A 27,845-nucleotide genomic window follows, 5' to 3' on the forward strand; every position below is an offset into this window, starting at 1 on the left:
CCAAAATACAACACGGCAAAATGATGGCGAAGGAAGACAGAGAAGAGGTGCGCCTTTCACGCCGCGTGCAATAATCAACAAACTAGCGTGGTGGTGTTGAATATTGGATTCGCCTCTAAGCGTGCGTAATTACGCACCCTTTAAAAGCGCCTTTCTTCCCTTCTCAGGAGTAGCGAGAGCCAATGCGCATCAGTTTGCGCATCTTTGAATCTTCCCAACTACGCTGTGGACAATCTCTGTGACACCCCCTCCCTCCCTCCCTCCTTTCCTCGATCCATCCTCCTCTGCAATCCGACGAGGCTTCTTCGCCGCCGATGGCCGCACATCGGCACCCCTGAGAGCCGCCGGCCGCTTCCTCACCATCCGTCGCGCCCCCCTTTTTTTATTTCCTCCGACGGAACCACCCATCGACTTCGTTTTCCCCGCTGTCCTTCAACGCCAAATCGAGGAATCAGCTGTCATGCTGCACGCGTCTCTTCACCTCTACCATCACCACCATCATCATTATTATCATTAGTCCAGTTTGTGATCGACACCAGATCATTCATTTCCCACTCCCCTACCCTTCCCTCACCCTCCCTTTGCATTTTCCCCCCCCGAGCGGGACCACGACGGGATGCGTCCTGGTGCAGTGATGCTGCTCCTGGTCCTCCTGGGCAACTTGATGCCGCCCTTCGTCACGGCTCAAAACGGTAAGAAGAAGAAAAAGCAGATGTGACCCGTGGCGTGACTGATGAAAACACACGAGAAGAATAATAGAGAGAAAGAGGGGGGGGGGGGGTAAAGTGACTTAAAGAGGATTTAGACTCCACTTGACAGCACTGCGCTTCCACCCTAAGATGCAACTAGGTAGGCTTCAATAGAGTCGTCGCGAAATGACTTCTATGACTTATTTAGGGTGTTCCATTTTCTTGGTGGCTTTACTAACCTGTCTCTAATCTCAATGAGGGAACCACTTCAGTTTTTTATTTATTTTGTGTTTGCCAGGCTTGGAATAAGAGTTCCTGCTGAGGGTCTATCTCTTTTTGTAGCCACGGGCAATTGGCCACCCACCTTGTCCACAAGACTTAAATATGGGGGGGCCAAAGCGACTACACACTGCTTTTGTGTTGAATTATTATTATTTTTTGCCTTACACGTTGGAATTTATTACATGCAAGATCAGAACTCATTAAACTCATCTATCTTTTTTAAAAAAAAATATTTGTACAAATACTCAGATAGTTGTCGAGAACACGTGCTGCAATTATATCAGAAAACATCACTAAAATATTCTTTAAGCGCCACCTTGTGGTGTTGTTGTAAGGTTCAATTCATTGATGGTGTTTTTCATCTTCGTTTAGGATGCTGCCCTGTTTTGTTGAGGGGTCAATGAATGCACCTTGTGCAGAAAGTGAAACAAAAAGTATGGTTTTGCATCTCTTGCAATGTTGATGCTAATTTATAAAATTGTTGTCTCATGATTTATACAGTTTGAGTTAAGTGATAGTGCACATAGGGTGTTACTTAGGCTAGTATGTATGGCTAGTATAATGAATAACATCATTGTGTACATGGTGTTGATGTTTTGCTGATGCAATTATTTGTGGATTGTTGCTATTTTAACAGACATTGTCGTGTATTTGTATTGATGTGTGCCTTGGAGAGGCGTGGCCTAGTTAGTGACATCACAAGCTGTACTTTCACTTTTTTATTGTTTTAAATTCCTTTGTTTTATGCACAAGGTTTTGTATGCTGCTGTGGTTGTTTTTAAAGTACCGTATTTTCCGGACTATAAGGCGCACCTAAAAACCTAAAATCTTCTCAAAAGCCGACAGTGCGCCTTATAAGTCCAGTGCGCCTTATATATGGACTAAATTCCTAAATTCAAACTGGCCCGAAGCATTGTGTCATGAAATCAAGCATAAGTGGCCTGCTGAAGACTATGAATCATGAATCAAAAAGACTATGGATCATTATTCTGTGATTATAAAGTCATTTGTTGCATCTGAAGTTGAAATAAAAAAGATAAAATGGAGAATGATTTGATTTGGATTAAAAATCTGACATGATGCATTAATGGTGCGCTTTATAGTCCGGTGCGCCTTATATAAGGATTAAGTTTTAAAATGGGCCATTCATTGAAGGTGCGCCTTATAGTCCGGTGCGCCTTATAGTCCGGAAAATACGGTACTCTCCAAAGTTAAGTTGTTATCACTAAGTTCAACTTTGAGGCCGCTTTTTCAAATATTTTAGGCTCCCAAAAATGTCAATTAGAGAATCGTGTTTTGTTTTCACAAGTTTTGACTTTGAGTGCAACTCTAACCCCAGTTTCTTTTTTCCTTAAAGGATAAATTTAACATATTTACATTACATTTGTGTGATGACCGAGAGATAATCATGAGGGGGAGACAAAAAATAATGAAACAAACGCATGGGAGGGAATTAGCATGCATACTTAAATTTAAAGCCTAATACCCCGCCTCGTCTTTTCTGGAGGATAATCGGACATCCATGTTCGATTGCTAATAAATGGTGATTTTTGGGGACATTTCGAGCGTGGGATGAGAAGTGTTGACACAAAACTGCATTGTCCTCGTTTTGACAGGGTTCAATTTGACCCATTTCGAACAAATACTGCACTACAGAAAATAGAATGACAACGTATCCCAGTGGATTAAGGAGAAAATAACGCATACAGTTTCATAACAAAATCTCATCCCAGGGATTCCATTCTTTTCCTTTTTTTCTCGGTTTGTAGTGCCAGGAGCGTGACGTGAGGCATTTACCCATCTTGGCTATGTGGAAAATCTTATATCCCATAATCTGTCTATTCTTGGACATATCTGAAGACGGGTTTTCTATGGTTGAGATTGTGCCCAATGACATTTAGGGGTAGGGGATGTTATTGTCGGTAAGTCTATTTAATGTTACAGTACGTCAGCTGTTTTTTTTTTTGCACTCGAAAGCCGTTCGGTTCTCCAACACAGTTCAGATTGAGGGCCGAGCGTTGCGTGCCTCTTTATGTAATGTTGACTTTCCTGTGCGACTCCAGCCTTCGGGTTGTGACGCGCAAAGACTAATAATTATAAGTGCATCAGATGTAATCATGGTTTTTGAGGAGTGGCGGGGCGGGTCGCAGGGGGAATCCGTGCCTCTTTCCCTCCTCACATTCATCGAGGAAGAAGTGAAGTGCGCGGTCGAGTTCCTGCGACAAATATGAGTCCGAATAGTGTTCCCCCATGCCCCCCTCGCGGCTATTCTGCCCCGTTTCTATTTTTAACGCCACGACACGGCATCGTGGGTTTAAGGTCCTTTTGTGAAAGTGAATCCATTAACGCTTAATGGATGGCCTCCTTGTGCACAGCTGCAGCCGCCTCGCCAAGAAGTGTGATGCCACTGTCAGCCACAAAGGCCGAGAGAAAATGTACAGTATAGCCTGCTGCTAATGCTAAGTTATTTGAGGGACCATCCATCCATCCATCCATCCCTCCATCCCTCCATCCCTCCATCCCTCCATCCCTCCCTCCATCCATCCATCCATCCATCCATCCATCCATCCATCCATCCATCCATCCATCCATCCATCCATCCATCCATCCAATAGAAAAAAAAAAGCACTGCATAAGTAATGGTGAGAGGCGGGGTTTGCTTTTTTAAGAATAGCATTATGAAGCTGCATCCCATCCAATCAATACAGCGAAGAGACGAAGGAACAACTTGTCCATTATCGTGTTTCTTGTCCGCGCTCTGGACAAAAGGTCCATTTGTAAATCTGGAAAATATGCTGCGGGCCTCGAGCCAGCCCTTCGACCGAGTTGTACTTGATGCGTGTGAAATCTGATATGGACCCGGAGTGAACGCAAAAACACACAGGCTGACATGGGCGTGCAACGAAAAATGAGCAGGGTTTAGTATGCGTGTGTGTGTTTTGGGATCATAGTTTCGAGGTATATTTATAATGTGAAACTTATTGAGGAGCTCGCAATATAATAATAAGCCAACGTGAATGTGAAAAGAACCAGGAAGTAGAAACCTAGCCTAATAAACATTGAGGAAGAGAAGCAACACTTCTGGCTCAGTCATGCGCATGGCTAACTGGTAATTATCTGCAATTAGCATGACATGGACATATCCGCTCATGCTATCTCACTAAAGGCATTCGACCTTCAAGGCTCCACTGCATAGCCCTTAGCATATTTTATTATCAGTTGGTGTAATGGACAGATGTCCCACAATAATAATTATTATTTTTTTACACAATGTACAGGGTGTCCAGTTAGCAATAAAAGGCGATGACTTAGCATGTGTGTCAAGATTTGTAACAAGCTACTGACTAGGGTCTTGTGAAATCCCCCAGTTTTGCTTCAAAATGCTAGACTCTGCCTGCTTTGACCTTCAAAAAACAATAAAAGGACGTGTTTAGCGGTTGTGATTACAGGGCCGGATTAGAGCGTGGCTACCCAGCAAGGGTTACTGGGATTTAAATCTCATTAAACTGTTGCCGCACTGGCGCTGTGTGATTGGGAAGCGCTTTTACTTGAATTTGCAAATAACAGCGACACTGTGTCTCATGGCTCCCCCACCGTGACATTACATAAGATGTAAAATGCCGGTGGCATCAAGCGGTGTCGAAAGCAAACAATGTGGCTTCACATACTCGATTCATTTTTGAACGTTTGCATGATTGGCTACCGTGAAACGAATAGACTCAGGCTCAATATGAAAGGGAATAATCGACTGTCACGTAATTTGCAAATAATGGCCTACTCGATTGGACACTTTGCTCCCTATTAGTGTCATGGCACACTCGTGCGAGGTACGCTAAGCTTGACGTTGCAACAAGGTTAGCTGGGTTATGTATGCTATGCTAAAAGTCACTCATTACTGCTCTGTGTGCAAGAACTGATGCATGGTGTCGTAACAGGTGAGGCAAGTTGCAACCATTTTGTAAGAATGTGGGTATCTTTTACAAGTCAAGTCAAGTCAAGTCAAGTTTATTTGTATAGCCCTAAATCACAAGCAGTCTCAAAAGGCTTCACATAGACAAAAATTGACAATTATTCTCAAAGCGTCCCCTGATCTTAAGCTCCCAAAAGGGATCTACTTATAACACTTCACATGTCAACATGGACGAAGTAGGAAGGAAACGTGACAGGAGCTCAGAGGAAACATCAGGGCAACAAAAGAGAGGAAACAAGAAAGGTGGATGACGTCAAACAGGGAAGAAAGAAGGCTGAGAAACGTGAAGGAAACGCGGGGGAAATTCCAAAGAAATCAGTCTACGTCAGTCCTTGTCTTCCAACTTCAGTCCTCGTCTGCCAACGTCAGTCCTCATCTTCCAAAGCCAATCAGTCCTCATCCCTTTTACACAATCGAATGATCTCACAGGAAATAATGATATTCTTAACCGTCACGTCGATTGTGTAAAAACAACTTAATGGCTGCGTAAAAAAAACATATGCAAAGTACTCACCCTTTGATGACAGAGGTACGTTTTCGAGTAGTTGTGTATTTGGTCTTCATCACTCTTCGGTGTCATGCAAATGTAAATAAAAATAAGAAATTATCCACTATAAAGAAAATTGCTATTATAAACCTCTACTACAGTGGACCCTTGCTAACTCAAGGCTCAGCACAATTCACAATTGTTTTATTCAATACAGTATTTAAAAACATTGGGTTTTTTTCTTTGTCTTTTTGGGGTGGGGGAACCTTCAATGGGTGACAATTAGATGGCCAGCACGGTTCCTACCCATCACAAATGGCGGGGTTTCACGCTATAGTTGTAATATCACCTTTTGCCACTAGGTGGCGGAAATAGTTTACGATGCTTGAGATGTTGGAAGACCTGCAGGACAAACAGTATCTGAATAATTAGATCTGGTCTGTGTGCATATTTGACACATATGCAAGTACTTGGTCTGTGTGCATATTTGACACATATGCAAGTACTTTGTCCATATTTGATTTTTTTGACATCCATCTGGTTCGGAAGTGTGTGGTCGGTCCTATGTGGCCACCTGTTAGCACTGATAAAAAAATGGTGGCCCGCTTCATCATTTACGTTGCCCATCCTTGATGTATAAAATAATCCTGTTACAACTGCTTGATGGGGGAGGGGGGGAATGTTTTCTAATCAAGTCAGGTAGCACGCACCCACAGATGCACCCACTACCATTTCACCATGCACACACATACTGCATGTGACCAGTTCAGTGGTCCTTGGGGGGGTTTCCTACTCGCTGCTCTCTCTGTCTGCCTTGTGGGAGTGCAGATGGGGATCCAGGTTGTAGGCAGGCAGCTGACTCACTCAGGCTGCACGGCGCTTGTGTGCGGCTTGATGTTGCCTCTCAAGGGAGCTCTCTTTTATACCGACATCAGTTGGAGTAACACTTTAATGCTTAAACAATTCAGATTTTCTTTTTTGTGCCACTGCTGCTGCCGAACAATGAGCTTCTCTCTCATTGTGCTACCCTACTTCGATTCCTTGTAAACTAACACGGCAACTTAAATAACAGATTTGAACCACATCAAAACTTGCTAGTCCTAACACGGAAATGTAAATTCTCTGCTGAAAATGCCACAACATGGAAAATGTTCTATTTGGTCTGTTAGGATTAATAGCGCAGATATCACGCTGGACTTGTAGCCAGTCAATCAATAGGTGACCTTTTATCCAGTTGGAAAAGTCAGCTGTGTGAATTACTAAACAGCAAATGTTCTATTTTTGCCTCAGTTGAAAAGACAGTTTGGGTTTGGCAGTATTCTATCCTGGACTGGTCGCCGATCAATAGAGAGTGACTGTGAATCAGAATAGGAGGACACTGAGTGCTAATCTCGCCCTGATGGTAGCATATTTTGTGTTATGTGAAGGGAACAAATCTATTTAATGGGCCAAAGCAGCAGAGTCCATTAGTGACCATTCTTGTCCCAATATCACTTTGAAGTGAGAATGCATGATGGATGAATGAATGCCAGCTGCTCTGTGTCAGCATGTTGTTGGAACGGCGCAGCAATTGGGCTTGTGAGCATTGTCTGTAGTTTGTTCCGTGCGTTAATTCTCCCCCGCTGAATACAAATTACAATTTTTTTTTCTCCGGGCCGTCACCTTGAACAGCCTTTAATTGTTTTTTTTAATGCATTAATTTTCTCTTGTTATTATCACGGTGGATGGCTACCTTTGCCACGAGCTGAGTTGCTCAACTCCCCGACGCATACGATCGTAGTAAAGAACGTCACGGTAAACGTGTCAGATTGAAATTCCGCTTTTACGAGCGTAGGCGTATTAGACTTGGTTTCACCCTCTGGAATGATGTTGTGAGCTTGATGGAAGCAGATGTTTGCAGAGAAAAGAAACAAATGCTAATTAGTCTGCATAACTGGAGGCATCACGCATAGAAGCTCGCATTGTAAGTGCTGAATATCCTCCGACACTTTTTTTTTTTTAATTCCCGCCAAATTCTCCTCACAATTCCTGCCTCCCTTCTATCCAATTCATTTCCATCTGGCTGTGAGGCATGAGCATGTTTTTTGGCAACAGAGCTGTTGCTATGGTTACCGAGTTAAAAAAAATCATGTATTGTTAAGTATGTGAAATATTTTGGCTCGACTTTTGACATTTTGTTCGAGTCAACTTGCCAGATGACAGCGATCACAACTTTGGGGGAGATTGCATTTCCAAATCAACTGAAGCCAAATGAGAAATCAAAGCTACGCAGAACGGTTGCTTATAGGCTAGCACATCTGCTTCGCAATCAGTAGATTTGGGTTTTCCTATGGTTAATCTGGTTTCCATGAATATTAAGTTCATTCTAGAATCCGGATTCTTCGTAGAGTGCGAGTGGTTATTTGTGTTTTTGTGCCATGGACTCGACTGGGGACTAAAGTCTCGCCCAAAGTAGACAGGCGCAGGTTTAATCGTGACCCAAATGAGGAAAACTTCAAGAGAAAAATGGATGGTTGGAAGGAAGGACGGACATGTAAGCTGCAGGTAAAAATGAACGGGCGCCCCCATTTCCCTGGAGGAAGCGATGTGGTGTGCCAGTAAATGGGAGCGTCAGGAGGAGTTATTGCACCTTCTTCGTCATGTCAGTAGGAGGTGCGCCTATGAGTCACTTTAAGGCAGGAACTTCATCACACACAAGACATTTGCTCAAGGTCTGACCTTGTAGAGTTTGATTATTAGAGTTCAGGCTTTTATGGCGTGTCATCAAGTTTCACCGCCATCACACGCGATGACGAAAAATTAATGTCTGCGCATTAATGGCTTGTTTTTTACGCAAAATATTTTTGATTAAAGGAAATAGCTCACAAATGATACTATATCTAGCTAAAGAATCATGACTAAGCGAATCAAACCATTTCATATACTACTTTCTGCCAAAACAAATCTTCGAGGGTCAGAAAAATAAAACAGCAGTTCAACAGTGTCTTTGTTCCAATTTCCTCTACTGATCGAGGACAAAGTTAAGTTAAGGTCGCTTCTTGTTTTTCTTTCTTTTGTTTACAGCTGACAGGCGGTTGAGAAGAATATCCGTGGTCCAGGTGATTTGTCATTAGATGAGGTTCATTAGGGCTGTCAGTGTGTTGTTGGGCTGACTACCGGTGCGGAACAAGTGTGTGAAGGAAGTCCAAACACACACTGGTACATGTGTATCTTTGACACTAACATTGATGGGATCCCATTTCATTAACAATACTGCTATAAGGCATGGAAGTGGTTCCCAGTGGAATACTATTGGCTGATGGTATTCGAAAGTGTCAGTCATTCACCGGTCTGTGGGGGAGGTGTTGGTGGTTTGACTTTTCCTCAAATGGATTTTGAAAAGAAAAAAAAATGCTCTTGAATTTCCCGCTCATTCAAATTGAGGGTCGGTTGACCCCATTTTTGCTGTCATAACAATATCTGCTCGGGATTAAAGGAGATTACATTTATTCCTGTCCCTCCCCATGAATGTGTGGCGTTTTCTGTAAAGTGCCGTTAATGAGGCACTTGATTTGTAATTTAACTGTGCAGGCTAGTTTATTTGATTAAATGCCTCTAATGTCCCACTGGATTACATGTTTGTCCTTCAATGAAAGACCAATTTAACAGCAGAGACACTGTTGATCTAGTCTCAACTCACTAAACTAAAACACATTCATACTCAGACTCACATCTAAGGACAATTAAGGAGTTAAATTGATATTTACACAAACAACTTCCATTCAAAACATTTTTAGATCCAAGTCTAACCTTTATAGCTGTTGTTCACTCCCAGCCCCAGCAAACATAAAGTTAGCATTCAAGTTTTCCTTTGATTGAGGTCAAGTGAAAGCGTTGCCACTGATTGCCGCGGCAACGCGCCCAAGTGTACGCCTACTCGACAAGTCCTGCTGATGAACCGATTTTGAGGAACTTGACGAGACTGATGAAAATCGGTTGTGCTTTTCCCTAGAATATATTTACAGTCGACAGTTTGAAGGCACCGGTCAGAGAATCGGTTCGCAACTGGTTTCACTTTGGGACTTTTTCCATTGTCATTTAGTTGCAATGCGAGTCCAATCAAGTAAATTGTAAAAGTAGTTTTCACTTGTCATCCTGTTTTTCCAAGCTGTATTCTCATCACATTGAATTTCCTTCACACTCCCTCGGTATTTTGTCACCTTACCGACTGCTCTAACCCTCCTGATCTCTTTTGTTTTCAGCTGGATTTGTAAAGTCGCCGATGTCTGAGACTAAGCTTACCGGGGACACGTTTGAGCTCTACTGCGACGTACTTGGTAACCCCACCCCAGAGATCCAGTGGTGGTATTCCGAAATCAACCGAGCAGATTCGTTCAAGCAGCTGTGGGATGGAGCCCGCAAGCGCAGAGTGTCCATCAACACGGCCTACGGCGCCAACGGTGTCAGCGTTCTGGGTATCACGCGCCTCACTTTGGAAGATTCTGGGACCTACGAGTGTCGGGCGAGCAATGACCCCAGGCGAAATGACCTGCGACAAAACCCCGCCATCACCTGGATTCGGGCCCAGGCCACCATTTCGGTGCTACAGAGTGAGTAAAGCATGTCCTTAGATAACGAATGAACTTGTAACCTTTTGTCCTCCATCATGTACGCTAAAATGTCATTGTCTTGCTCAAATATGTCTTATAGGAGAGCAACGATACAAGATAACTTCTCTAAAGTCCATGTCCTTGCTTTGGTTTTCATGATTTGATTGTCTGCCGAGTAATCCTTTAAATGTCTTGTTGCATATGATCACAAACATGGAAACACATTGCTTTCCACATTTTTACCCTTCCTATCTATCCACTTCACTGGCTTCTATCCAAATGTTAATTTCATCAATTCAATCTTGAGTGACTGTAATTGTGACTGTTATTTTGGTTGCTTCTCTTGCAGTGGATTGTCTTAACTCTCCTACTAGTCTCAGAGTTCTTCAATTTTTCATTTTCTCTACAGCCTTTTCACTCAAATGTAATTGTAGGACAAAGTGACATTGGAGTCTAGTCTCTAGGAAAAAAAAGAGATCATATTTTTGCTCTCTAATTTGGTGGTGATCCAATAAAAGAATCGGACCCCGTCGGGTGTCTCATTTCACCTTCGAATGGGGCATATTTTATTTCTATGAAACAGTCCCCATGGACTTGTCTGAGCACGGTATAAGCTTCTCGGCCAATCAGTAATGACATTATAGGCTCTTAAACCCTCTGCTCTGTGCACACAAACAGTCAAACAAACTGAATGGCGAGAAGACCTTTCTAATCTGTGCATGCTTGGCTGCTTGGCCTACTGAAGCACAAAGAGACTTAGAATGTTGTTAGTCATAGTGAGCTTCTCCCAGAAAGGCTGAACAGGTTTCTGATCCTTGCCAGCCTTTCTGACAAATCTGAATGCCAGTTTTAGCAACATTTGATTGAGGCAAAATCGATTAGTTTTAGCATACGGAATTGAACATCCCGGATCTAAGGAAAATATATTTCAGGACTTTGAGTTGCAAAGCATCAAGACTTCCCACGTTGTCCTTTTTTAAATATTCTAACCGTCATACAAGTGCAAAATGTTAATCAATTAGAATGTTAACAGAATGAATTACTTACCACTTAATGGCGTGTGATGGTCATTGACTCCGAGATGAAAGGACAGGGGAGTTATTGCTTGTCCTTCAGACAGGGATATCTTCACATTGAGACCAAGCAATATCATTTCCTACAACTTCAGATCCGAGTTGATGAATCTGGAGGGTCCACACTACTTTTCCATTGCTCGTACAAACTCGTTCTAGAATCAAGAATACAAGCAGTGATTATCAATGTAAATACTACAAAGATACAGGACGGACAGTGCTATGAAATCCTCTTCGAGTTTCTTTTCAGCGGGTATTACCGATACATGCGAGAACACACACTCACATTTTGAGTGGAGTGCCACTTGAATTAAGTCCAGTGAGTCACAGTCTGTGCTTCAAATCAAACTCGTTACATTTAAGAAGGAACATTTTGTGTGACTTAATAAGCTAGTAATGGATCTGATTTTCTTTTAGAACTCAAAATCGAAAATCCCCGTTAGGCACAAGCAGTTCCATTCGGTACAATCAAATACTACTTGGGAAACCCATAATTCTCTACATGCCAGTCACTTCAAGGCATGATATCATAATGCCCTCTGCTGTTTTTATTGAATTATTTTTGTGTTAAGCAGCATAGTCAAATAGTGGGCTGGCTAACAGATAGGGGATCAGGCGTCCAATCTCCGTTGGGATATCTCGGTCAGAAGATTTTTCTGTTTGCCCCATAAACGTATGTCTGGATACTCCCACCTACCCCGAAATGCATGTAAGTTACACTAAAGATGCTAAAATTCCCATAAAGTGCGAACGTGAGTGCAAATGGTTGTCTACATGTGCCCTGCAATTTGGTACCGACTGGTCCATGGTGGACAGCTGTACCCCGCCTCGCGCCTACACAGCTGGTATGGACTCCAGCTCACTATCTATCTTTATGAGGCCAAGCACTAATGGATTATTTTGTGTTGTGTTATCTGGAAAATTGAGGGCGAGACGAGGGAATCTGGTTTCTCTGCCTTTTTATTTATAGACATTTTATATTGAGCTTCAAGCATACATAGAGCTAAATCTTTCAGCGTTATGAAGATTGACAGAGCGTCCTTAGAACAACCTTCTGTGTGAATTGCCTGTGGACCACTCTGCCGAGTTAGCTAAATGTTAATTTATGTACCTCATGTTGTGTCTGTATGCATGTCTTGAACATGCTATTAATAGAACATGCTTGGTGGAGGGGAGAAGCGAGAGTGAGAAGAGGGGCTGTGATTTCCCTGTAGCTACTGCGCATTACAGCAGAGCAGGAAGATGATGCTGTGAATGCTAATACAAGTCACTGGATAGTCATCTTTTGCCACCTGGCTCGTAGCCTTGCAGGGATCAGTAGCGTCACAATGCTCGGGCCCAGTACTCCTCCCCCTTCAGGGGTTTCATGGCCACCGAGGTGGGTCTGCCCTGGAAGCGAGCCTCCCACTCATGGCAGAGCAGAGGACACTCTGCCCTGCATGTCCTTGAGAAATGAATCGTGTAGTGACCAGGAATCTCTCTCATACAAAGGGCAAAACTGTGCAGCACAGTGGGAATGTATGTAGGAACCAAGGTAGTATTTTACTTCGCTGTAACCAGGAGGGGCTGTATTCATTTGAGTCTCTAATGGCTTATGTAGTGGTCTATCGCTGTCGATAATATTTCTCAGACAGTAAAAGCCATCAAAGGTTTTGACATTCTTTCTTAGGGGTGGGCAGTTTCGCTTCTCAAGGGCTCCCCCCTTCTTGTCTTAGATATTCCCCTCCTCCTACACATCTGGTTCATCTGATCAGCAAGCTGTACAGAAAAAATTATGATCCTGATCATCTGATAAAGATGTGTTGGAAGAGGGGAAACATCGAAAGCATTCAGGAAAGTGCCCATCGAAGACTGGAGAGGCTCCTCTCGTTTGAAATGAATGACTAGAATGTGGTATGCATCTGTTTTTGAAATTCCTACATACTTGAACTTTACACCAAAGCAAGCCATCCACAAATATCTCCTTCAGATAGCTTAAAGCCTTAAATGGAGCTGCTAAATATTGCAATAGTGAGCCCCGCTCCTGTGATAAGCCTGGACTGTCCGTCTTTGTCTTGCAGAACCAAAGATCAATGCCTCTGATCAGATCATCTTGCCGACGGACTCCCCTGGCGTGCCGATTACTCTGCATTGCAACCTCACCACCGCCCACACCGAGCACACGGAGAGCTTCTGGGTGAAGAACGGTCGGGAGATTGCTAAAACGCGGACTGAGCACAGGACCACAACGTATAGGTGCGCCTTTGAGGACTGGGCGATGCATAAAACACTGATAGAATGTTAATCAAACATCCTAAATTTAGCTGATCATTTCAAGACAAAGGTTGCATACTGATTGACCTTCTGGCAGTACACCTGATTTGAATTGCTGAATCTTCCCCATGGAAAAATTGTGGTAATTGGCTTCTTTGGATAAGCAAAACAAAGCCTGATTTCAAACTTATTCTATATTAAAAATGATCAACCCTAGCCTTTGGTACTAACTCGTTTTTACTTTGCACTGTCACAAAGGATCGCCAGCGGAGCACAAAGCCACTGTCACCCCTGTAGACAAACCACAGATTCTCCCTAGCCACACAAGATAGGACCAATTGGTCACTTCCTTGTCACATTATATCAGTGCTACTCAGAAGATTACAGCTAATATGCTCATGGCTCCCTTCCCCGCAGGATCCCGAGCCGCTGCACTGTAATATTCTAGTATCATGCCACCACATTGGTCGCTACTGGCTCGCTGGTCCTCTGGGGCCCTCACTTCTGTAGTCCCAGCTAATTAGTAGTTGTTGACTTCATTGGTTTGGGTGACTGGTAGCTTTAGGATATGTGATTAATGTTTTCTGTCTTGTTGCAGAATTGGTAAACCACGAGCGGATGATTCTGGGGAATACATGTGTGTATACACATTCGAAATGGCTCCAAATGCAAATGCAACAATTGAAGTAAAAGGTAAGATTCTTGACTTGAATGTGGAAATTGAATGTTTGTAATGTCAATTACATAAATGTCTTTCAAACTCCTCACCCCACAGTCGATCCGATAATAGTCTGGGCTTTGTTGGTCGTATCAAAGTCTGACCGTATCAAGAGTGGTATAAGAAATGAATGGTTGAATTGATGGATTGACAGGCCATCGCTGGTTTCCTTCTGAGGCACGGCAAGATAAAGATGTCCTAGAAAAAGTTAACAACCAGAGGCTGTGTGAAGTGACTCCTTGTTGACAAAGATGTTTGAACTCATCCTGGGCAGTGGTTATGACAGGAAGCTCTCCGGAGGCTGTTGTCACTCTTGGCTTTCGTTCAGATGACGGTCTTAACAAAATGGACAGGCGACCGCAAATGTTCAGCAGACATGCAAACATGAAGCTTTCCTGCAGGGCAGCTCGAGGGCTACTTGTCCAAATAAAAGCTGATTTTCTGATTGAAAACAGTGTATCAAAGTGACGATTAACAGGTTATGTAAACCGTGCTAGAAAAAACTGACTGAGCGAGCATACTCATGTTGTATCATACAAGCTGACAGCGAAGCCGTCGCCTTGAATAAGGAATCTTTCTTGAGAAAGGGCAAGTGAAGACCCGGTTCAAGAGAAGCTTGCCTGCGTGCGCTACATAAGCCAATTTGCTGTGGCATGGCTAGGCTTCATATTGAGCATGCCCTGCCTCTTCTTCCGTAGTTGTCTTCGAGCGCTGCCTGATTGCGTAACATGGGTGATGAGTATGTGTGTGTGCTCTGCTTTTTACTGGCTCGAGAGCTGACGGGACTCGTGTCTGTTCAAAGTGAAGTGCCCTGGCCGTCGCCGGGGCTCCGGGCCTGTGACTGTTGAAGCTTTCAATGTGTCCCCTGGGAGAGAACGTCAGTCTTTTAACTGGACAGATATTGCATGAGGTTGTCCTTTACGTTCAATGTTTGAAGAAGCTACTGCCAGAGTGGAAAGAATTTCATCACTATCCGAATGCTCCTTCTAATTTTCTCCAAGTGTTTGCAATCTTTAGTGACCTAGGTAGAGAACCCACTGCTATGCTAGCCAGCTTTGCACTGCGCTTCTTGGCAGCCGATTGCTGAGATCCCTCGCCTACAGTGTCCTTGGCACACTCATCCTTGCAGGACTCAGCTCTAGAGGCAACAGATGGAGGCTTCTGTGATGTTGTAGGATTAAGGCTGTGAATCCTGTCCCAGCCATCTCTGTTGCAGCACAGGAGTTTATTGTCTGCGATATTAAGCTCACTGCCACTACACATTTGGTACCTCAAAAAACTTAACCTGCTGAATGATTTACTTGTGGAACATTTATCTGTTATCAATAATAGCATGATGCTAACACCAACTTTGTGGTATTAGCAGTATTATAGGTTAGTGGAGAAACAACAATTTGGAGGGTGTTGTCATGATTCAGGGAAATTATTTCATACTAACTGTATCTATGCCTGCTGTCAACAAGGTCACTTTAACAACACTAATGGGGGGCCTAAGACTTTTGGACAGTCCAGCGTATCATCACAAGCAGATCAGAATGAAAGCTGCCAATAGAGGATTTAATTGAACTGTCTCTCAGTCATCCAATGACATTCTAATGCGTAACCTCCTCACTGACAGCTATGACCTCCACCCTCATCAAAAGTCCATACTATTTATCTCCGCCTGGCACAGTTTCATAATCACAGAAGTGTGAAATTGAGGTTTCTGCTAGTTCGGCCTCACTTTGGACAGTTGTCTCCGTGCTAACACTCGTTGACATAATACAAGGCAAGGGATAAGGCGCAAATGAGCTTGGCCACTCCTCTGCTTGAGCACGTGGGTTCCATAATTAGAGTGGTTGTAGTGTCACTAAAGAGCTCAGAACCCCCAATGCCATTATCCATGTGCAGCTGACAAAGAAAATATCATTCGGGGTCTCATCCTGCTTAATTGCATGGAAAGAATTATTGTCATTTTGGGGGATTAACGAGTGGTTATCCTCTCACCATGAGAAGAATCAAATGAAAAGTCTCACCTGTTCTATTCGCAGATTGTTGTGACTTGGCGCTTGGTCTTAGCGACTTTTTCTAACAGAATAGAATGGACATTTTCCCAGTGTTCATTAATCAGAGCCAATTCATTTTTGTTTCTTTCGGATTGCATCTCTTTTGTGGAATTCACTTTGTAGTTTTGGAATTGGAACATCTGGAGGCTCTAATGCCTTATGATCCCTCCCTCTCGTGACCTCAATATGATTTGTCGTGATTGTTTTTCTCATGAAAAAATAAAAGAAAGTTTTCAATAGATTTCTCTGGTTATGTCCATGCTAGCCATTAACCATTATGCTTTTGGCAACATTCTACTTGCTAAAAACTGATGCTTAACACATACAGTGACTTTTCAGGTATATTGTGTTTCTTGGAAATATATGGTTTATAAAAACCTTTATGATATAAATGTCATTTTAATGTTAATTTAAACTTTTTTGTAAATTAGGACGCCAGAGATTAGCTAACCATTTATTTGTATCTCTTGTCATAGCAAAACCTGTTATCACCGGTCATAAACGGAGTGAAAATAAAAACGAGGGGGAAAACGCAACAATGCATTGCAAGTCGGTCGGGTATCCGCATCCCGTCTGGACATGGCGTAAAATGGAAGGCACGTCCTCCAGGGTAAGATAAATGAATTATAATTAATATTGTCAACTTGGTATTTTTACATTAATGAACCACTTTGTCCCTTTCAGGAGATCGACAACTCTACTGGACGCTTCTTTATTACGAGTCAAGGCAACTACACAGAGCTGAAAGTCCTAAATCTTGATATCGACACCGATCCCGGGAAGTACGAGTGCAATGCATCCAATGCCATCGGGACAACAACCGAAATCACTATCCTACGGGTGCGAAGCCATCTTGCGCCGCTTTGGCCGTTCCTGGGCGTGCTGGCGGAAATTATCATCCTCGTAGTCATCATCGTCGTGTATGAGAAACGCAAGAGGCCAGATGACATTATTGATGGTAAGAGACACCATTTCCTTCTATTTTTGTGTGTTTGCGTTCTCTTGTCATGTTATTAATGTAGGGATAATTAACTTTCATTGAACATGTTCTGAGCCAATGAGTTGTTTGAACAGGTTAAAATTCAGGTTTGTCAAATTATTGTCTCGGTAGATCATTTTCAAATGCCTCAAGACATATTGTATCAAAAGGGAAGTATTGTCTGACGTAATCCCCATGGTAGACGCATGCAAATATGACCTTTATTAGGTAAATGAGAAGAGAACTAACCTTTTGAGGTGTGTTGTTCCTTTGACTGACAGCAATGGTAACAATGGTGTTGATAATATACTGTACAGAGATGTGTAACTGAATTGGTTACTATTCTTCCCTTCCACTTCTTTCGAAACGGCACCATAATCTAAACGGGTGGTAAGTGAGACATTCTGCATGGTCCTAGAGATGTCTTTTATCAGTTGTTTTTAACAAGCCTACTGTCCATTGCCCCCAAAACTCAAGTGTGAAATTGGCTCTCTCTTTTGGTGTTTGTTAAATGTTTGTTCTACCGCGAGAGATTCAATATTCCTCAAATGCAATATTAGGTTATGGTGATAAAAAAAAAAAAAAATGCTTTGCATGCCTCCCTTTGCAATAATTTTTGAAGCCTTCTGTGTTGCTGCAAACTAGGTTTGAGTGTGGGCGGCCGCACTGTAAACAGGCAGGTAAACAACGCCTGCGAACACAACTTTGTATTGGCACACTCATCCCTGCAGCAAAAGCTTCAAAAACATTTCACAGAGCGAGACTAAACATAATGTCTTATTTAAATGAAATCAAAAGAAGCCGATGGGGGGGAAAAAAAAATAAGGGAACAGATTTGAAATTCAAATAAAATTTCTCATTGTATTCAACCATAATGCGCCTTTAAAACTTCTGGCGGAGCCCAAACCGAAGAGGAGCTGACCGCTTGAAAATGTCTTAAAACCCCAACGGCAACCCCGAGTCAACAAAGGTTACGTCTAACCTTTACTAAGGCGACTTCATTGTCTTGAAAATACGGCCGTATTATATTAAAACGCAACCGTCACAGGCCTTGCTGTCATTATGGATCGCAGTGGAGAAAGCAAATATTCTAATGCAGGCAAGGCTGCATCTGGCTTTTGTTGTTTTAGAGCAAACGAAAAGGATTTACTCAGGCAAAAACTGCTTCCTAAAGAAATAAAAATATTTTGAGCCTTGATTATTTTTCAATTACATAACTTTCAAAACGGACACCTAAAGCCGAAGACATTTGAAGTTATATATGCAGTAGCCTCATCATATATTCTATCATCTAAAGTGATTGATCTATTTTTACATTTTCTTCTCTGAAAAATAACAGCAAATAAAACTGCTATCACCCTATGACAAACGACAAAGTCATGATAATAAAAAACACTTGAGTCAAATAAAAAATTGACACGCATCAATGCCTACAGCACACGGCTCAAGTAAAGTGTGTGCATGGCCTCCAGTTGGTTTCATCCACCGGGAAAAAATGAAGCGATTAAGGTGGATTATATTTGCTATGTTTATGCCATTCAAATCAGCAGTGAGGACTCTCAGCTCAGCCTCTCTAAAATCTCCTTTTAGAATCCCAGATTCCCGCCGGTTTCGGCCCCCCGTCTGCGTGCATTATGACTTGCTGTATTTGAACACCTCTCGTGCTCCACAGTCAAGGGCTTTGAGGCAGAGGCTCGCATTTATAGCCTGTGTTTCAAATCTAGTCGCTTGGGGATTTTTACTGTGTGATCATTTCTGCTAAAAAAACAAAAAATATCATTTATGAAAATAAGATGAATCCTAAAAAGTGACCACTGTCACACAGTAAAAATCGTGGATTTGTCATGTGCTTGCAGAAGCAGTATAGTAAACACAGCTTGTGTGGCGTGATGCATAGGAGGTGAGAAAACAGTGGCATATGCAGAAAGACGTCCTGCCGCAGTTGATGGCAGCGCCATGTTTGATGACTAACATTATGACTGTTGTTCAAGTCCGCTTCATATTAACGCCATGGAATGCTGCTGTAATGCTGCCAATCTGCGGCTTTGTAACTGCATGTGGCTGTTGACTTACCCGTTTGCATCTGTATGCCAAACACCCAAACATCTCGTCAAGGGCACCAAACCGGAACGATCCGCCTCGTTTTCACAAAGTTCAATTTGGTACTCGGGAAGTTGAAGAAATGTGCTCAATTTTCTATGTGGAAAATAAATAATCAAAGTGAGGAGTAACTTGGCATCTGAAAAGATACCATCACAGTTTTATATATATAGAGAGAGACATATAAAGACAATTAAAATATGACCATGGATCTCATTCCAAAAAGAATAATTTACTATAATGAATTACAAATCAGTAGTAAAATAGAGACTCCTACTGTGTCGTGCTGTAGGGAAATTATAAAACCAATATGCTGCTGCTGGAAGCTCAAAAAAGATCCGTGTCATCATGCCAAATCGGTCACAATAGCTCATCTGTGAATGTAGTTTCTTTTTCTCTCCCCCGGCCTTTAAAAAAAAAATCGCTGTGATATTGCTGGCTGTAATTAAAAGGCAGTTTCAAATGAGTCATTTGTAAGCCTCCTGCATGTATGCTCAATCAGAAAATGAATAGCTTAACTCATGACATTTGTGGTAGCTTTTAGGGTCCATCGCAGTGTTGTCAGATTGCGCTACTTAAACATGATGTCACTGCCGACCGTTTTAGCACACTAATATAGTTATGCAGCTTTAACGCCTTCCAAGAAGCCTCCTTTTCAAATGTGTCCTTTGAATTGGACACAGAACGCTGCCGACTTGTGTGCGTGCGTGTGATTTCAGAGCTTATCACGAGTGCACGACTGTGTCACACCACCATTCAAAGCAATCTGTTCGCTCAGCAAATGCTTGAATAATTCGCTGAACAACTATGGAGCATTTCTAAGTTGATATTATTCCTCCCCGTTTTTTTTTTTTTTTAAACACACCTCAGTGAAATAGATACCTGTGCAAAGTGGATGTGCTAGATTTGGCCTACATTCTTTTATTACCTGGACCTCATGTTTTTCTCTGTTTGTTTTTCATTCCCTTCTATCCCGTGAAAGATGACGAGCCAGTTGGACCAATGTAAGTTACAAACAACTCCATTTGAATTTGAGTTAACCGTTGCCCATTTGAGCTCTGTTGCAAAGCAGCAGCACTGAAGTGTGTAAATAGTCTCTCAGTGTGGAGTCTTACCCCATTCTGTATTAAAAACGATATTTTGTAAAGTGGTGGGAGCGTCTTAGCTGAATAGATTTATGCTAATCTTGTTACTTTGCACCTGTTTTCTTGTACCTTCATGTTTTCTGAATCGTACCCGCTTCTTTGGCAGGAAAACCAATTCTACAAACAACCACAAAGACAAAAACGTCCGCCAAAGGAACACAAAATAAGCAATGGACTCAAGTAAGATACTGTGCAGCGTGATGGCGGGTGCTAAATATAGAATGTGCTGCTGAGGATTATCAGTGGTCATGCCTTGTCTTTATTTTCTCTTCACAGATGAGATGGGTGAAACTGCAGTTTTTTTTGGCTACACGGCGGCATCTGAGTTGCGGCCTATCTTGAAAGAGAAAAAAATAATAATAAAAGCATATCTTGTCTCTTTTTACAAGGAACAATATCAGCGTAACACTGGCAACCAAGAGCAAGCGGAGTGGGGGAGTCTTAAAGCATGCCTTGTCGCGTGGTGATGTCAGGATGACAAATTGTGACTCCAAATCGCCCAAGAGGTGTTCGCATTTTTTTCCCGATGTGATGTTGATGTCTCCGTAATTGATTTTAATCGTGGCCCGCAAATGAGCCAACTCCCCTTTTGAATGACACATCATGTAAATGCATGCAAAATAATTACGCAATAGGATACTCAGAATAGACATCTTCTGTTGTTATCCCTCGTGTGGCTTTTGTTTTGCATCCCAAAAGTTTTTTTATAGAGTCATCCTTATATGAATATAGAAATATATATATAAATATGAGTATGTATGAATATATATATATTGAAATATATATATTTATATATAATGTCTTCTTTTTCCTCTTGAACATTTGTACAGCATATCATGGTCATTTAATGTTTGATTTCGTGACGACAAGTCCACTTTTAATAGAACTTTTATCGTGAAGCAAGGGCTTCGATGACTGGCAGTATTTAAAATTTAATGGAGAGTGAATACAGAAAATGAATAATGTGTGTTTAACAAACTAAATATCAATGGTATGTGTATTACTTTAATTTCCTTTTGAGAGTAACTTAGAGTGTCTCGTATATGTTGCAGTATGAGTGTTCAAATGATAGGATATCTGTAAACAAAAAAAAAAGATATTTTTTTTAACATTTCCTAATTTCATCGTTTGATTTTTTTTATTTTTCTTTGACTATATAGCATGGCTATAATCCTATGCAAAATGTATTCTTGAATAGATTAAATGGAGGGCAGTTTGTTTTAATCAGTCAAGCTTTAATATCGTGGGATCCCTTGGAAGCTGGCATAGCGACATTAACTGCTGTAGCTGCATGACCCCTCCTTTCAATACAATGTAATGATGATGTGTGTTGCGATGGCAAACGGACCTGAATTGATGTGAGAACAGAGGGACCAGAGTATAACGCCACGATCCAACATATGAATAAGACCAATATTTTTTTTCTGAATAAAAAAAACAAAAATGCGCCCGTTAAATCTCTCTTACTCTAATCAACTATCTGAAATATCCTAAGTGTTAATGCGCAACCACAATGCTGTTGACATTGGCAGCGCAACGCGAGTGAACTCCTACGTAGGGAACGGCGTGGGAAAAACAGCAAACAAACAAAAAAGCCCAGCGCTGACTTGACCTCTTCTCTCCCTTCAGTTGTCAACGATGATTCACTCTTCGAGTATTTTCCTCAGCTTGCCTTCCACCTGCTCCACCAAAGCGGGGAAGCTGGGATCCAACAGACAAAGGCGCACGAAGGCGTCCAGGTCTTCGGGTTCTGAAGATACGTGATGGTACAGCGCAGGCAGCGTCAGGGGCGTCTCTCCCATGAGGTTCTATTGAAATTCAACAGCTTATATCAGTACAACAGGTCCGCAAAACTTCATTTTCAAGGCAAAGCAATCAAATTTGACGCCATACTCACATGTAATGGCAGAGGTGAAAACCTTTCATAGTTCAGCTTAGCCCAATTTTCTCAAATGCCAATTTTAAGACTTTTCTAAACACTCTAGCAGCAGTTTTTCAAAAAAGGCAACGAGTGACTTTGTTTATTTATTTTGAAGATGGCTAGTAGTTATCTGAAGATGACTTGTATCGAATACCTGGACAAGACGCTTGATGGACAGCGATCCATGGACAACCTCTGGTTCGGCTCCAGCCGCCTCACCCTGCTGCGGACACGGCTTCAGACACAAAAGCAAATGAGAAAGATGTGACCAGACGCAGCACGACGACGCAGAGTGAAGAGTCTAATCAATTGGCTTCATTACTAATTGAAAAAATATCCCACTCTCCTCTCTTCATCTAAACTGAGAACTCCTCCGGGGTGTCTCTTCACCGAAAGGTCACATTCCACCTTGTTGGCACAATGCACACTTTTATGTCACATCCCCTCAAGTGGAATTAGCTCACGACCCAGCGGGAGTTCAAGATACACATCAAATATCAAATCAAGATGTTTCAAAATAAAACATACTCGAATAGTCTAGTGTCAATAAGCATTTTTTTTTCTTTTGTTTATGTATATTAATATCAGTTTGGAAAGGTCAACATCAGTAATCAGTCAATATTTCATGGGTCACTTGAATTAAATATAAGGAGGCAGATAGACGAAATCGTCAAGATCGGCGAGATCGGCAAGATCAGACTGCATCAGTGCATCAATCCCTCAAGCTACCGCCAGCAATGTGACCTCTAAAGATGAGTATTGTAAATAGCACCACCTAGTGTCCGACTCCATGTACATGACCTAGTTGAGAAAATCGTCATAAATCAGCTGTCAGATACGGTCTCTGCAATAATCACGACGGGGAGACACACAGTTTGTCTTCAGTATCTTGCTTTTGAAAGCATCGTTCATCATCAACGCATAAAAAAGTGATTCTAAAGGCTTTCGTCACGTAACCGATATGACCAAAATTGTAATTAGAATGCATCAAAAGCAAACCACAATTAAGTTTGTCTTACAACTGGATGCTGTTCCCAGAAAGTGAGGTCGTCTGTAATCGAACACTGCGATGAAATAATAATTTGTATAAACAACAGTTCTTAAGTTTAGGGTTTAAACCTGAGTTTTGAATTTCATTTTCTCTTGAACATGTTAAGGTTAGTCTAATTAACATCTGCTTATGACAATGAATAATCATACTTCGTATCACATGGAACTTTTTTTTGTATCCAACATTTGAGGAACCACTGTAGAATTATTACAAAAGTGTCATTTAATTTTGAATTCAATAAATTGCTAAATAGGTCACCTGTGTCACTGGCGTAAGGACATCGGTGGGTGGCTGATTATTTGGCGGCAGGGCGTCTTCGAGAGTGTTGACAGGCAGATACTCCCGCAGTCTTTCTGCGGCACTTGAGCATATTTTGACGGCCTGCGCCCTGCTCCTGCCATCAAACTGCATCCTGATCACACAGCCCGATTCCTGAGGACACGCAAACAATCTCGTCGCTGTCACTCCAAGCCGACGCGTGAATAATTCCTTTTTTCATTGCCTCCCTTAAATCAGCATCTCATTAGAACTAAAACGAGGTTGTTGTGTTGTTTTTTAATAGAAGACGGCAAAATATAACTGTCACGAGTAATAACAGACAGAAGAATCAAAGAAAAACCAAATTTGTGTGAGCCACAGTCCAAGCTCACCTCCACTGTATTGCGAAGCACCAGGCTGTCTGATTTCTGGTGGACTTTGAGAACATCGCCGGCATTAATCAAAGGAATTTTCTCCTGCAACAGTAAAAGTGAGAAATCTATACTTAATTGGATTACAAATGAAAACTAGCTTCATGCTAATTCTGGTGCAAGCATCTCATTTCCCTTCTACGTATCTACTCATTCTCCATAAAGTCAATATAAAAATAAAATAAATATGATCATTTTGAAGAAAGCAAACGACAAATGCCATGACACTCTTCAATTTGATCTGCTCCAGTCAAGTAATTACTGTTACTGAAATTGGTCAGCAGGGGTCTCTATTTCTCAGTTACTTTTGAGGACATTTTTAGCTCCAAAATGAAATTTCATGTCATTGAGGATCAGCTCCAGGCCACCTGCGACCTAAATGAAGACAAACACTAGAGAAAACAGATATTTTATTTTGAAAGAAATTAAAGAAAGTTTTAATATATTTAAGATGAGAAGAAATAAGACGATGGACAAACGGACAGACTGACAATTAATTCATTTATTTACAATGTTGACAGAGCCAACACATGTTTTGAAGGTCATATTAAAGCTTTTATTTGATTGGAGACTTGGATTTAACTCCATGTCTTTTTCTCTCTATATATTTTTTTGGACTAAACTTTTCTAAACTCATCTATGAATGCCAACGTCCATCCATTTTCTCCAGCACTTGACCTAATTGGGGTCAAGGATGAGCTGGAGCCTCTATCAGCCGACGATTGGGTGAGAGGCGGATTGCTCACCAGCTAATCGCAAGATCCTGATTTAATGGCGTTGAATAAGAATTCCCAGAGGATAAGTTGCCATAGTGCCGATGTTGTTTAACTTGCTGTGACTCAAGCAACATATGGCGAGCACACATCATAGGCGAGAGGTTCTTTGTTTGAATTTCAGCTAAGGCCCGTCATGGTAATTGAAGGTTCAAAATATCCGTAGTCGAGAATCAATTAACAATCAACATTCTTAACTCATTCACTGCCAGTGACGGCTATATACGTCAAAGCTCCATTTCAACTGGACTGGCAGTGAATGAATTAATGACCAGTTAATTGATTGATTGATACCCAGCCCTCGTAAAAAGTAAACTTCCAGAGTCAAGCCACCTTAAAGACTGTCCTGGTTTTATTCTGCTGACGCCATGTTGACAGCAGTTGCTCTGAAGGTCTTGACTAGCATCACACTATTCTTTCAAATACAGAAAATTACAGTTCACAGCATCTTTCCCCGCCAAGCCTTATCGTGTGTCCTGTAGGCCCTCCTAAGCTGAGGATATTTGAAACTTCCCTGAGCGCTGACAGCACCAATCTGGAATAGAGCGCTCTATCATCCTTGGCAAAAGCTAGTTGCAGTCCGACCTGAATATCAGGCTGACTGCTGAATGCATGATATCTATGACTCACTGACCGTTCACTTATTGTGTTTGTTGTCTACAAACACCCATATGCTTGATTTCTAAACACAATAATCAGAAAATAACATTTGGAATGCTGGCTAACCTCTGAGTTGTTCAAATTTGGAGTAACTAACATCCCATGGAAATACTCTGATTCAGGGTAAAACTGTTTTCATAAGAGTGCAATTAAATGAGCAAGAAAGGTTTTAGGTAAAATATTAATATTGACGCAGGAGTGAAGATAAAAGGAGTATTATGGATGGGACTTTTTTATTTTATAATTGAATTTATAATTTGGTTTAGTGGTGTGCTGTGAGTTTTTTCTATGTAAAATATGCTAATTTAATGACACTGCTTTGGATGCTCACTAAACTGAAGTCTCACAGGACTTTTCGACATTTGACTTTAGAGGTTCCATATTTTAGTACTACGACAATAAATGAAAATGTGAATCATCTGCCATTTTACTGCTGCAAGAAAATAGCCACCATAACCAACGCAACTATAACTCTGAGATTATCGTTCTTGCTGTAATTTTGTTGCAGATGATAAAGTCACATATTACCCAACCGGGCTCATCATTTGGAAACCGACATTACTAATGAATTGGAATGTTATTAAATGTTGCAATCTATAATGTAGGCAATCTATAGTGTAATAAGTGGGACGCACTACAAATTGCCAGAATCGCAAGCATGACATTTGCAGATGCAGCCAAGCTGTCATTTATTTTGTGAATTACAGAGCAGAGAGTGGAGGTATGTGGCAAGCACTTTCATGGATGAGCACCTTCCCAGACTCCAGTGTGTGCATGTGGAACATCACAATTAATTACTGCATTGCGCCGGGTTTTTAGTATGGCAATGTTCAAGTATTCAGGAGTCTGAGATTAACGTCTAAAGAAGTGATGAGCAGCCAAAAACTTCTCCCCCCCTCCTTTTTTGTTTTTGCTTCATCACCGTTAACTGGCTCTGGAAGTCTTCCCTCGAGGCACAGGAGGGATTTAAAGACTCTTTAGTCCCTCCTGACATGCACCAGTCTTAAAACAATTAAACAAACAAAGCCCGCATGGGATTATAACCTTGTTAGCCTTTCTGAAACATGTTATCGATGGCGTAATACGCAAATAGTCTGAAAGTGCATTTTGCTTTGAACAAGGTCAACACATGCCAGAGGCAGATATGATCTATCTCTAAGCGTGCACAGCAGTAACAACTTTATAAGAATTAGCATATGGATGTTTAGCAGAATCAATTCTAAAAAACCGATTAATCGGCTCATTTTTGGTCCCTTAACACTAACAATAAAGACATGAAATACAAACAGAACATTCAACTGTTTATTGCTCTTGTTTAACATTAGAACACGGACATTAAAACTGTTTTTACTCATACAAGCCAATTAAATTGGTTGGACGAGTAATCAATTGAGCCTGGATAAAAACAATCCTAATCAATTTCTTACCAAGCATTCATCTCCCTGCAAGATCATCAAGCATCCAGAGTCCAGGATTGTGGCGATAATTTTAGGCTCCTTCTTTTTTGCTTCAAATATCTGGACAGGTAAAAAAAGATGGAGTCTTAAAGACGTTTTAAGAAAAACGTCAAATGAAAATAACGGACACAAATATGTTTTCCTTTACCAACAATGTGAGAATGATTCACCTTATTTTTATTAGGAAGTGGTTGCTTTTTTAGCTAGTCTCTAAACAGCAATACAGTAATCCACCCACAATAAGTGAAATCCGCGAAGTACGGTCAGGCTAACGAGTTAGCTGAAAGATGCTAATTCGCGGTCGTGCTAACACTTGAAAACGGACTTCTAAAGGAATGTAAACGAACATTTGGAGCAATACTAAATTGTCCTAAATGTTAGACACATGTTACCTCAATTTAGCAGTGCTATTTTGACTTTTACTGTATTTCCGCGATGTCGTGAAGCCGCGATAAACGAAACGCGAAGTAGCGAGGGTTCACTGTATACCCCCATCACGTAAATATATCAAAATGTAAATTTAATTTAGAGGGCAACATTTAAAACCATTACACGTGAGCATAAATTCATAGTTAAACACAACTAAGGGGAAAAAACTAGCAAAATATCGGTCGTCTTAATCATCACAGGTGGTTAATCCATACTTACTTTCCAGGATTCATTCTTGGTGGAGCCTGGAATAAGTCGTCCACAACGTTTCAACTTCCAATTCAGACAGGTAGACATTTCAATTGACTTTTTATTGTTATTGTTTGAATATTATGTTTGCCAAAAAGTCAATGTAAAGCAATACGGCGACTCGGTAAACAGACCCGTCTTTCCACCTGAATGAGGCGAATGTGTTTATCGTTAAGTACGAATAAAGTTGTGAACGTTTTTGAAGAACAAAAAGTTCGGCGGTTGTGTAACAAAATGGCATGGTGACTAAATATCACGTTTTATTTATTTGTTTTTTTTATATTTT

At 41.5% G+C, this 27,845-nt stretch overlaps 2 protein-coding genes across 2 annotated transcripts; one reads left to right on the forward strand and one right to left on the reverse strand.

Annotated features, from left to right (window-relative positions):
- On the forward strand, positions 1–21,776 carry nptnb (neuroplastin b). Its single transcript, XM_061276721.1, has 9 exons — positions 1–692; positions 9,670–10,017; positions 13,151–13,325; positions 13,942–14,036; positions 16,583–16,716; positions 16,791–17,064; positions 20,168–20,189; positions 20,437–20,510; positions 20,607–21,776. Exons 1-8 carry the CDS (start codon positions 617–619, stop codon positions 20,495–20,497), a joined length of 1,185 nt encoding a protein of 394 aa, XP_061132705.1. The 5' UTR covers positions 1–616; the 3' UTR covers positions 20,498–20,510; positions 20,607–21,776.
- Positions 21,738–27,709, reverse strand: rec114 (REC114 meiotic recombination protein). Its single transcript, XM_061276724.1, has 6 exons — positions 27,530–27,709; positions 26,852–26,941; positions 23,953–24,036; positions 23,561–23,734; positions 22,406–22,486; positions 21,738–22,138 (listed from the first exon to the last, which is right to left on the reverse strand). Exons 1-6 carry the CDS (start codon positions 27,605–27,607, stop codon positions 21,974–21,976), a joined length of 672 nt encoding a protein of 223 aa, XP_061132708.1. The 5' UTR covers positions 27,608–27,709; the 3' UTR covers positions 21,738–21,973.
- Positions 27,710–27,845: the final 136 nt, after the last annotated feature.

This window comes from Syngnathus typhle, linkage group LG4 (genome assembly GCF_033458585.1).
Source record: "Syngnathus typhle isolate RoL2023-S1 ecotype Sweden linkage group LG4, RoL_Styp_1.0, whole genome shotgun sequence".
Classification (NCBI taxonomy): Eukaryota; Metazoa; Chordata; class Actinopteri; order Syngnathiformes; family Syngnathidae; genus Syngnathus; species Syngnathus typhle.